Source organism: Mandrillus leucophaeus, unplaced genomic scaffold (assembly GCF_000951045.1).
Source record: "Mandrillus leucophaeus isolate KB7577 unplaced genomic scaffold, Mleu.le_1.0 Scaffold279, whole genome shotgun sequence".
Classification (NCBI taxonomy): Eukaryota; Metazoa; Chordata; class Mammalia; order Primates; family Cercopithecidae; genus Mandrillus; species Mandrillus leucophaeus.
In genome coordinates this window covers 2,354,731-2,367,449 of record NW_012102909.1, presented here as the reverse complement: position 1 = coordinate 2,367,449, position 12,719 = coordinate 2,354,731, and the positions used below count along the sequence as shown (strand labels likewise).

Sequence of the window (12,719 nt, the reverse complement as noted above, 5' to 3'; positions counted from 1 at the left end):
GCAGTGACATGATCTTGGCTCACTGCAACCTCCACCTTCTGGGTTCAAGCAATTCTCCTGCCTCAGCCTACAAAGTAGCTAGGATTACAGGTGCCTGGCACCATGACCAGCTAATTTTTGTATTTTTAAGTAGAGATGGGGTTTCACCATATTGTCCAGGTTGGTCTCAAACTCCTGGCCCCAAGTGATCAGCCTGCCTTGGCCTCCCAAACTGCTGGGATTACAGGTGTGAACCACCACACCTGGCCTCGAGAACATCTTTAAACAAGACAAAGGATCGATCTTTTAAAACACAGGGTCACTTCAGGATCCTAGATCAGGAAGAGGCCCTGCTTCCTGTTGCTGCCAAGTCAGCCAGACAGAGCAGGAAAGACTGTGGCCTACCCTGCCGATGGTGCTCTTGTAGGCCGTCCTGATCTCCTGGCGCTGGGCGGTGTTGCGGTAGGCAAGGACGCTAATAATGGCGTCTTCATCAGTGCCTGGGGACAGAACGGAGACAGCAGGTGAGTGTAATTGGAGAGAGGAATGAGAAAGCGGGTTCCTCTGCGGACACTGGAGTTACCCAAACACACGCAGAGGGCTTTCTAAGAAAAGAGGCCCTTATTCAGAGGGTTTTCTACTTTTTGGGAAACAGACGCTAGGTTTGGGACTTAGCCTCTCCTTTAATTGGCTGTTTACTACTGAACAAAATGGTTAACTTTCTAAACATTAGTTAGTTTCCTTATCTGGAAATGTGAATGATGACAGTGATTTCCTTCGATAGGTTGCTGCAAGTGTTAAACAATATAATTAAATGCCTAGCACTTACTAAACATTTAATAAATGTTGGCTGGAGTAATTATTCTTCCTGTCCTCTAGAATTTTATTTTATTTTATTTTATTTTGAGAGGATGTCTTGTTCTGTCGCCCAGGCTGGAGTGCAATGGCACGATATCAGCTCACTGCAACCTCTGCCTCCTGGCTTCAAGTGATTCTCCTGCCTCAGCCTCCTGAGTAGCTGGGATTACAGAACTGTGCCACCACCCCCAGCTGATTTTTGTATTTTTAGTAGAGACAGGGTTTCACTATGTTGACCAGGCTGGTCTTGAACTCCTGACCTCAAATGATCTGCCCGCCTCGGCCTCCCAAAGTGCTGGGGTTACAGGTGTGAGCTACTGTGCCCAGTCATCTCCTCCAGAATTCTTTTCATGTCTTTTGAATCTCCTATCTCTCTCTTCCATATTCTTGCCTTTTCTTTGTTTTTATCTTTTTATCATCTCCTCTGAGTTTTGAAACAATTCAAACTTGTCTTTTAATTCACCAATTTGGCATTTTGCAGAGTTTAAATTGGCTGTAACTATGTTCACTGTGTTTTAAAATCTGGAACTATGTTTTTCACTTCTAAGCTATCTTTCCTGAACACAAATGGTTCCCTTTTAGAACTGCTGACAAATTACCATGATACAACATCTTACTAAAACTTTAAGCAAAAATTACAAATTAAAAATGTTCTAAGTTTTGCTTGCCTGTTTCTTGCAGCAGCTTTTACAAAGAGACTTTATTCTGATTTTTCAAATTGGTCCCTTATCTTTATAATAACTGGATGTTCATAAATGTTTGGTGAATCTTCTGTTTCCTCATTGTTTATGCTGTATGAGGGGTTGGGATAGGTTTCAGAAGTGATTCTACTGAAAATATTTCAGGGAGAAGTGAAAAAATACAGCCTCACCTTAGTCATCCTTGGCAAGATTAGAGATAAGATGTGAGTTGTGGGAAGGAAGCTATAGAACTTTAAGTTTACATACCTTGGGGACCTACTTTCTGTTCCTTTTTTTTTTTTTTTTTTGAGATGGAGTTTCGCTCTGTCACCCAGGCTGGAGTGCAGTGGCACAATCTTGGCTCACTCCCTCTGCCTTCCAGGTTCAAGCAATTCTCCTGCCTCAGCCGCCCTAGTAGCTGGGATTACAGGCGCCCACCACCACACCCAACTAATTTTTTTTTTGTATTTTTTAGTAGAGATGGGGTTTCACCATGTTGGCCAGGCTGGTCTTGAATTCCTGACCTCAGGTGATCCGCCTGCCTCAACCTCCCAAAGTGCTGAGATTACAGGCATGAGCCACTATGTCCAGCCGTGTTCCTATTTTTAAAAAGGAGAGGACAATCCATACAACAATAAGTTTCTCCCTTGGCACTCTCAGCTGGGAGGGGATGTGCAGGGGGCAGAGAGGGTTCATTACCTTTTGTTCTCTCCCTGTTTCTTTGAAAGGGATCACTCTTCTCCCCAGTCAAGCCAAGCTGAAATTCTCAAAATAGACTTGATTTTTTTTTTTTTTTTTTTGAGACAGAGTCTTGCTCTGTGGCCATGCTGGAGTGCAGTGGCACCATCTCAGTTCACTGCAACCTCCGCCTCCCGGGTTCAAGCGATTCTCCTGCCTCAGCCTCCCTAGTGCTACCACGCCTAGCTAAATTTTGTTTTAGTAGAGATGGGGTTTCACCTTGTTGGCCAGGATGGTCTCGATCTCTTGACCTCGTGATCTGCCCACCTAGGCCTCCCAAAGTGCTGGGATTACAGGTGTGAGCCACTGCACCCGGCCAATAGCTTTGATTTTTTCACCCTCTCCTTTCCTCTACATTCAAGTCCACTGTCATGAAAAGTGTTGCTTTACAGCCTCTTTTGCATTCTTTCCCTCTTTTTATTTCCTACCATAACCACTCCAATTCAAGATTTCAGGGTTTCTTCTTAGACAAGTGCAGATGTCTGCTAACGAGTATTCTTAACTCCTGATTGGTCTTCCCAGAGTCTTGCCAGATTCATTTGTGTAAAAAGAAAAACTCACAATGTCCCTCCCCTGCTCAGAAATACACAATGGCTCCCTATCATCTACTGGATTTACTTTAGGCACAGCAGCCTGACATTTGAGACTCTACAATATCCCATTCACTATTGTAAACAGCCACATAAAAGGACACCAGGCAGCCAAATTCACGGACTCAGCTCTTGAAATATTGTGCTTTACCCAACTGTGCTGCACTCCACGCTCCTGACCTCTTTCATTACCAGTCTATTGGTTTATATGTCTCCTTAACCCCCTCCATTTAGCATCATGATTCTGGCATATGTTGTTTCCCGGCCATTGCCCGTGAGACATCCCCCCTGTCTGTGATTCTTATCGGTGGCTTTCTCAGTAGCAACCCTAGAACCTCCTTCTGGTACCTGCTTTCTCAGAAAGCTCCTGCTTTGCAAGTACCTCCTGCTGATACAGGAGATAGAAAGAAATTGTTTAGGCAGATAGTGAGCGCAGGCTGGGTGTGGGGGCTCACGCCTGTAATCCCAGCACTTTGGGAGGCTGAGGTGGGTGGATCACTTGAGGTCAGGAGTTCAAGACTAGCCTGGCCAACATGGTAAAACCCTGTCTCTTATTTAAAATATAAAAGTTAGCTGGGTATGGTGGTGGGGGCCTGTAATTCCAGCTACTCGGGAGGCAGAGGCATGAGAATCACTTGAACCTGTGAGGTGGAGGTTGCAGTGAGCCGAGATCATGCCAGTGCATTCCACACCCTGGGTGGCAGAGCGAGGCTCCATCTCAAAAGCAAAAAAAAAAAACAAAAACAAAAACAAAAAAACAAACAACAGATAGTGAGGGCAAAAGAGTCCTTGGCAGAACTTCCCTTCTAACAAAAAGCAGCCCCCAAAATCTTTTTTTTTTTTTTTCTAACAAAGAGAAGCCTGAAAGATCAAGCTACAAACATAGATAAGGAAACTGAAAGCTTGCACAAGGGAATGCTGGCCACTGTGCCAATAGAAAAGGGCTACCTGGGGGCCAGACATGTCCACCATGGAAACTTCATCTTCCCTTTTTTGTTAGCATGTGTACAGTAAGAAAGAAATGTAAGAAAGTATAGCTCAGGCTGAAAACCTACCTGCATAATAAAAGACTGGGGTACCGGCTGCCAGAGATTCGTGCCCTATGCAGATAGCCCACCTGTTTCTAACTGGTTTTTGGTGCCCTGTGTAAATCAGACATCAGCCCTCCCCATCCCTGGCCCCTGCCACAGATCATCTATAAACCCCTCTGCATTTCACTGTGAATTGGCAACCCATTTTTCAGGAATTCCTTTCTGTAGCAGACAGCTAGTCTCTTTCTTTTCCCTACTAAACTTCCGCTCTTAACCTCACTCTTTGTGTGTCCACATCCTTGATATCTGTGGTCATGAGACAACAAACCTTGGGTGTCACCCCAGACGTGGCCACTTCACTGCTGCAAGACACTTTTCTGTGTATTTACCATGACTCCCCTAGACCTCAGGACATGCCATTCCATTCATCTGAAACACCTTGTCTCTTAACTCTGTTTACGGAAACTCAATCATCTCCCAAGGTCCATTTTAACTTCTACATCCTCCAAGAAGCTTTGTCCACTGCCCCCAAGTGAAACGTGATCTCTTCTCTCTGAACCCCAGTGGGATCTTATTTGTGCCCCTCCTGTTACTGTTATATTATGAATTAATCATAGTTATTACTGTGCATGCCTTAGCTGTGCTAGCATTCATAGACTATTTGAACACAAGAACTAGGGATTATAATCCTTGTCTCCTCCAACAGTCTGCCTTGCATTGGCCCACACATAACAGGCACTGAAAAAGGATGGTTGTGCCAAATGTCTCCTCACCCTTTATGTTGATAATTCTGAATGTGACCTGGGCTACATTTTGAATTATGGTGTCCTTGCAATACACCAAAGAATTAGGATAAACTGAAAAAAAAGGTGGGTCCTGTACTTTTCTCTTTTTATGAAAAAGGGAAAAGAAGAAGATACACAGATTCAGGACAATGTTCTCTTCAGAGATGGGCAGCAGCATAGAACAGTGGCTTAAACTCCAGCTCGGGAATCAGACATGAGGCAGTTGATCATGCAAAGATGAAAGGAAAACGTTCTAGGAATTACCTAGAATCCTGAATATACCACTTAGTAGTTCTGGGGCCATGGGCAAGTTAGCCAACTTCAGTCAGTATACTTTACCTTCTCAACAGTAAAACAAGCTGCTGTCAGGATTAAAACAGATAACCCATGGAAAGCATCTATCTCTATGTCTGACGCATAGTAGAGCTTAATAAACATTTGCTATTATTGCTACTGTTGTTGTTACTGTTAGCAACCTTGAGGCTGAGTAAAATGAACTCTTTTTGAATAGAAAGATGGTCTCATGGTCAAGTGTTTTTACCCTAGTCTCAAGGAGATTCTAAATAGCAGCAAAGAACCAGAGGATACTTCTCTGGCCAAAAGTTCACTGAGACAAGGTCTTAGGGGCAGAGGCTAGGCCAGGTAGCTTGTAGTGCACATAGAATCACTGTACCTACCCAGCATGAAGGTGGTGGCCCCCAAGGAGCTAACTGGAGGGTAGCATGCTGGAAGACACTACCAGTGTTATAGGAGGCAAAAATAAATTATTTAGGTAGACATTTAGGGTAAAGTGAGTCCCCAGCAGAAAACTTTCCTTTTAACAAAAAGCAGCTCAAAAATAGCTCCCTTTCTAATCACACACAGTTAAAAAAAAATCACTTCTAACAACAAGCAACCTGAAAGTTCAGGCTGTAAAACACAGATAAGACAGCTTAAGCACAGAAGGAGGGGTGGAAGTCTCCTGGGTCATCGCCAAACTTCACACTTCACATACAGTGGGCCCCAGTAAAACAGTGGGTCTTAATAAGCACATTCCTTTCCCTTTAGGTGCACTAAGATAGAGAAACTAAAAGCAGACTGAGGGGATGCCTGCAGCTGCAAGAAGATGTATGGGAACAGACACAGAAACTCTCCCTCCCAGATAAGCAAGACAAAGAAACACAGACTAAGAGTCAGCCTATGTGGTCAGGGAATGGGATAAGAGCTGATAAAAAAATTCTGCTCTATACAGACAGCACACTTGGTCCCAACTAAACTGTCAGGCCCTAAGAGGATAAGATATCCCCTCCTCATGAGGCCCCTCCTCCCTAGACCATTTATAAAAACCCTGACATTTTTACTACTGCTTAGCAACCTGCTCTAGACCCCTCTCTGTGATTGTTCTGTTCTGTTCTTTTGCCTATTAAACTCCTGCTCCAAACTCACTCTATGTGTGTGTGCATGTCCTCGACCTCAATCTCCTTGGCCATGAGACCAAGAACCTCAGTATTTACCCCAGACAACAAGGCTGCTTCATTTTGAGGGCTCGTCCAGGATTTGAAGGTGACTTAATCAGAATGGTGAGTAAAGGAGCGGACTCTATTTTCACTTCCAAGTTTTCTTGTCCTCCATTTTAATTCTCTCAAATAACTATCAAAAACACCAGGCATCTGACAGCTGATTAAGGAGCCACAAGGGCTGGCCACCAGTCTTGAAGACTCAGATGTGAGACTTGCCAGGGAGGACACAGTCAATCCCCTAGTGACCTCAGGGTGCTGGGAATGTTGGCTCTGTCCAAACTAGTTTCTTTTCACGGAAAGCCTGGCTGTCGCTTGGGGCTGGAATAGGTCCTGGAGCAACTGCGAATTTCTGGCCAGGACCACACCCTGGTGTTATTCAAAAGGCTCCTGGACTGACCCCAGCCTCTGACTGCCTGACTGGGTGTCAGCCACAGGATCCCCAAGTTTTCCTGTTGCAAATCTTATTTTCCTCCTTTCCTTTCTGCAGTCACCATGTCTCCCATCCCCTCTCTGTATGAAATGCTGCAGGAATTTTTACAGCCCAGGAAATAATTCAATTAGACAGGCTTAGCAACCACCTTAGTAACCAGGAATACAGTTCAAGGGATTGCTGTTTTTGTGACTTTTTACAGTTAGGGGGATTCCATGATCCAGATCTCAAAGGCTATTTAACTCCTAATGATAACACTTCCTGGGGTTGGGTGGGAGGTTACTTTCCCCCCAGTAAATGCCCCTCTGTCTACTTAGACTGTTTCTTTTCCCATGTGAGGAGCCAGCACTGTCCAGACAGACTGGATAGCCCCTCTATGAGGCGAATTAACTTTCTCCTGTTAGGAGGTGTGCTGTGGGGACAGCTTGCCAAAGGTCAGACTTCTCTCTCCGTCCTTTGTTTAAAGAGCATATGGAGGCAAAGTTACTGCCTGGTATTCCACTAGCACACCTAGTAAAATGGGAATCCTCTCCATGAGGAATCTTGTCTGCCCCTTGCTAAAAGTCTCTGGCTTTTCAGTTCTTCTCCCTTTTACATCCCTCTAATAGATACCAAACCTTATGCCCCTTCTGCAAGTGGGAGAGCTCTGCTTTCAGCAGTGAGGAGGAATATGTCCTCCAAAACCAAATTTTAGTCTCAGTACTCTCTCTGTTAGCAGGAAGGCCACCATTTGACCCTTATGTTCTCTGGAGACACCCATTCTGCCTACAACTAGAATGTCATCGAAATAGAAAGGGGATTTTATGTCTGGAAGTTTATCAGAAACACCACCTAAGAATAAATTTTCTAGTCCAGTCCATAATAGCAGAGTATAAAGCCCAATCCAGTATACTCCCTCCATTAATGGGCCTTGCTCAAATGCAAGAGTTACATAATCTCTCCTGAGACCCATTTATCAAGAAGCCATGTGGGTCACACAGGTCTAGGAGGTCAGAGGGTAATTACCCAATTATTAGGCAGATGACTCAGATCATACGGGTAAACACGACTAGCCCATTGATTAGGGCCTCTGGTATTACGCTTGGGGGTCACACCTGCAACCATGGGGCTGCAATTATGGTGCTGGGACCTGGGGACCAAGGAGGGAGAACAGCCGGGAGGACGCTCCTACTGTGTCCCCTCCTCCCTGAGTCACATTGAAAAGAACCAGAAGACCGAGGAACACCTCTACTCTTGTCTCTTTTTCAGATGGGTAACAAGCCATCTTCAGCCGGCACTCCTCTGGAGTGCATTCTGAAGCACTGGGACTCCTTTGACTCTAAAACTTTGAAGAAAAAGCAGCTCATTTTCTTTTGCACAAGGGCGTTTCCTTCTTACTGTCTCTGGAATGAACAGATATAGACAGCTGAAGGGAGCCTTGATTTTAATCTTATCCAACAATTAGATCTTTTCTGTAGACAGGAGAGTAAATTCTCTGGGATGAACAGATATAGACAGCTGAAGGGAGCCTTGATTTTAATCTTATCCAACAATTAGATCTTTTCTGTAGACAGGAGAGCAAATGGTCCAAGGTGCCCTATGCACAGGCTTTCTTTGCCCTGCGAGACAACCCAGACCTTAGCAAGCACTGCACAATTGACTCAGCTCTCTTAGCAATCATATCAGGCAGGTCTGTGGAGAGTAATTCCCCTAAGTCAGAAGAGCAAGTTTTGGAGGAGCCACTGGGGGCAGCTTCTAAGTGCCCCAGTCCTAGTTTTCCTAATCTGGAGCCCCCTCCAACTGCACCATCAGCTCCTCCAGATCCACCATCTCCAAAGCTCCCCACTGCCCCGGCTTCACTCCTACCCCTACAAGAAATGCCAGATGGAAGGGGCACCTCTAGGGTACATGTTCCCTTCTCATTACAGGACCGTAGACAAATAAAGGAAGACTTGGGCCGATCTTCTGATGACTGTAATAGGTAGACAGAGACCTTCCAAAATCTAACTCAGGTGTTTGACTTCACATAGAGGGCTGTTACGCTGCTTCTAAGCCAAACCCTCACTGCAGCTGAAAAGCAGGCAGCTCCTGACATTAGAAGAAAGCCACAGAAACATGTTATAGGACCAGATAGTACCTTGGAAGATCTCCTGAAGGTGGCCACCTCAATCTTTTACCATAGGGACTGGGAGGAGGCCCAGGAGAAAAAGAGAAAGTGACTAAGGCTCGAGTGGCTGCTTTGCAGGCTTGCAGAGTCCAGGATCCTCAGGAAGCAGCCACTAATTGCTACTGGTGTGGCAAGCCAGGGCACTTTGAGAAGAATTGCCCAGGCAACAAGAAAAAGCCACCTTGACCCTGTCCAGCCTGTGGTGGAGACCACTGGATATTAAACTGCCCCTGAAGATGGAGGTCACTAAGTCCAGAACTGGTCTCACAGATGGTCCGGCAGGACTGACAGGTCCCAGGGCTCAAACCCCTGGCTCCAGTGGCTCAGACTGCCATCACTGCTCAGGAGCCCCAGGTGATTCTGGAAATTGAAGAGAGGAGGGTGGGCTTCCTCCTGGATACTGGAGCCAGTCTCTCTGTTCTCTTGTACAATCCAGGCCTCCCCTCTTCCCATAGCACAACCATGGTGGGTGTCTCAGGAAAGACTCTAACCCAATATTTCTCTCAATCCCTTAGCTGTAGTTGGGGGGACTTATTATTTACACATGCCTTCTTAATTATGCCTGAAAGTTCCACTCCTTTATTAGGTAGAGACATTTTAGCCCGCATGGGCCCAGAGTCCTCATGGCCCCAGGACAAACTCTTTGTCTTCCCTTAGTGAAAGCCAGTATTAATCCAGAAGTGTGGGCAACTCGAGGAAGAATAGGTCAAGCTAAAACTGCTAGGCCAGTTCAGATCCACCTTAAAAATCCCACTTCTTTCCCTAACCAGAGACAATGTCCTCTAAAGCCAGAGGCCAGAAAAGGGCTAGAAGCTATTATTAATAACCTAAAAATGCAGGGCCTCCTCAGACCCTGTAACAGTCCTTGCAACACCCCTATACTAGGAGCGCAAAAACCCAAGGGGGAATGGAGACTAGTTCAGGACCTCCGCCTCGTTAATGGGCCATAGTCCCAATTCAGCCAGTAGTCCCTAATGCCCACACCTTGCTGACTCAAATACCTGAAGGAACTAAATGGTTTATAGTCCTAGATTTAAAGGATGCCTTTTTCTGCATACTGTTACATCCTGGCTCTCAATACCTGTCTGCCTGTAAGGATCCCTCTGGCCAGACTATGCAGTTAACATGGATGGTGCTGCCTCAGGGATTTCAAAACAGCCCTCATTCGTTTGGACAAGCACTGTCAAAGGACCCTTCTAAGTTCTCCTGTCCTCAGCTCAGGGTCTTGCAGTGTGTAGATGACACTTTCCTCTGTGCCCCAATCAAGGAAGGCTCAGGAAGACGCTAAGACTCACCTCCATTTCTTAGCTGAAAGAGAGTATAGAGTCTCAAAATCTAAAGCTCAGCTCTGTCAGACTTCAGTAAAGTACCTAGTTCTAGTCTTATCAGAAGGGACCAGAGCACCAGGTGAGGAAAGGATTAGGCCCATTTCCTTTGATAGCTAGGAAAATTCTTGGGCATTAAATGGATTTTGTAAACTGTGAGTACCTGGGTACAGGGAAATGACTCACCCTTTATATTGCCTCATAAAAGAAACTCAAACAGTTAAAACTCACCCCTCTCTTTTTGGGGAACCTAAGGCTCAAAAAGCCTTTAACCAGCTAAACCAAGCCTTCCTGGCTAATACGGTGAAAACTCGTCTCTACTAAAAAGACAATAAAATTAGCTGGGCGTAGTGGTGGGCGCCTGTAGTCCCAGCTACTCGGGAGGCTGAGGCAGGAGAATGGCGTGAACCCGGGAGGCGGAGCTTGCAGTGAGCCGAGATCGTGCCACTGCACTCCAGCCTGGGGGACAGAGTGAGACTCCGTCTCAAAAATAACATAACATAACATAACATAACATAACATAACATAACATAACATGACATAACATAACATAACAGCCCGCAGTCTTTCCATGGGGAAAGCATTCAGTCTCTACACAACAAAAAGGAAGGAAATGGCCCTGGAAGTTTTAACTAAGGCTTGAGGTCCAGCTCAACAGCCAGTGAGTTACTTAAGCAAGGAACTTAAAACTTGGTGGCCAAAGGATGGTCAGTCTGCCTCCAAGCAGTTACAGTAGGGGCTTTGCTGGTGCCAGAGGCCACTGGGTTAACCATAGGAAATAACTGTTTAACGCCACACAATGTAACAGGACTGTTGTCCTCTAAGGAAAGTCTCTGGCTAACAAACAATTGCCTCCTCAAATACCAAGCTTTGCTGCTAAAGGGATCTGCAGTCCAGTTGAAAACCTACCCTTGCCTGAGCCCAGCCACTTTCTCCCAAAGAAAACTGGAGAACCTAAACATGATTGTGAACAGGTAAGTGGATCAAACTGGGTAAAACAAATAATAAGAATCACTGTTTGCATTCTCTGTAAAGTTTTAATTAATGAAAAAGGATTTTCTTAAAGAACATTCAGCTCAATTAAAAGTGGATATCCAAGCTATGGTTATACTTAAAAGGCCTTTATATTTTTCTCTTCATAAATCTTCTTTTCCTGGAAAACATTTTTTTCTCAGTCGACTGAATTTTTTTTTTTTTTTTAACTGTGTCTTGCCACTCTTGGTCTATCTAGAATGACTTCTGGTGGCCTGGGACTCCTTGGGGAAACAGAAAAGGCGCCACAAATCCCATTTTAGGAAAAAATCTGTTTTCCACATGGAGCCTCTAGAATTAAAGGTGAATAAATACCTCTCAAAATCTGTCTTTGTCTTCTGGCTATGCTTGCTTATTAGGCCCTGGAAACTGTATTCCTAGTTCTGTTCTTAAAGAACCTCACTTGGAGGCCAATGATCCAACCGGAACATTGGCACGTGCAAAATCTTATAACTACTGGATCTTCTTCCTTTTGTCTGTGTGGTTACATGTGTGCTGCTTATGTAATGTCTATTTTAAAAAGGAACTCTAATTAATTGGCCTAAGAAAAATAAGTGCGTAAGTCAAATATTTTTAAGGGAAAAATAAAAGCTGTGGTACCTTTCAGTTCATGTGACTTCAATCTTTAAAAATAAAAAGAGTCTTAGGAATTATTGGTAAAATACAAATGTCTTCGAGGTATAAAAATGTGGTCTAAATTATGCAGCTCAAATACTAGGTTTGCTAAATATTTCAAGGTTGTTGTAAACTGCTTTTTTTCTTTTTCTTTTTTTTTTTTTTGAGACGCAGTCTTGCTCTGTCACCATGACTGGAGTGCGGTGGCGCAAATCTTGGCTCACTGAAACCTTTGACTCCCTGGTTCAAGCGATTCTCCTGCCTCAGCCTCCTGAGTAGCTGGGATTACAGGCACGTGCCACCACACCCAGCTAATTTTTGTATTTTTAGTAGAGACAGGGTTTTACCATGTTGGCCAGGATGGTCTCGATCTCCTGACCTCAGGTGATCCACCTGCTTCAGCCTCCCACAGTGCTGGGATTACAGGCATGAGCCACTGTGCCTGGTCATAAACTGCTTCTTTAGCCTTTAAAAACTGTCAACTTGCCTGCTTCACAATTGGTAGGACCTGGGAACATATGGAAGTAACCATGCCCCTAACTATGCTGAAAGGAGTCCAACTTTATCTGCATCTGGCACATAATTAAAACAACCTAACAGGTTTTACATTAAAGTTAAAAATTACTATAAGTTACCATTATAACATGTGATTGAAACTACTGAACATGCAATTGCATGCAAAGTGTGTAAAAACAGTAAAAGATGTTTTTATTTAAAGATTATAAGGAGGCATGGAAATGTATATTTTGCTTAAAAATAAAGAATTGTCTTAAAGTAGAAGGTTTAAGCAAATTGTAAAAAAAGTTGTAAAAATTAATCTTGCAAAGAAAACTGTGTGTGTGAACATATTAACTAAATCAAAAGGGCATTATATGGTTTTTTTCTGTAAATTAATCACTGAAATAAAAGCACAGCAAGGTTTTCCTAAAATGCTAATCTACTCTTTAGCACAACTTGTCAAGGGCTATAACAGGTATGTGAAAATCTCACTTCATGGTCAAACTGGTTAAA

General features: G+C 44.3%; 1 protein-coding gene across 2 annotated transcripts in view; it reads right to left on the bottom strand.

Moving 5' to 3' along the window:
- ANXA4 (annexin A4) overlaps nucleotides 1-12,719 on the bottom strand; it is a 116,089-nt gene that overhangs the window by 21,249 nt on the left and 82,121 nt on the right. For both annotated transcript variants that reach the window (XM_011985017.1, XM_011985015.1), the window contains one exon: nucleotides 385-479. In XM_011985017.1, the coding sequence (XP_011840407.1) occupies nucleotides 385-479 (95 nt within the window). The remainder of the gene's footprint in view (nucleotides 1-384; nucleotides 480-12,719) is intronic.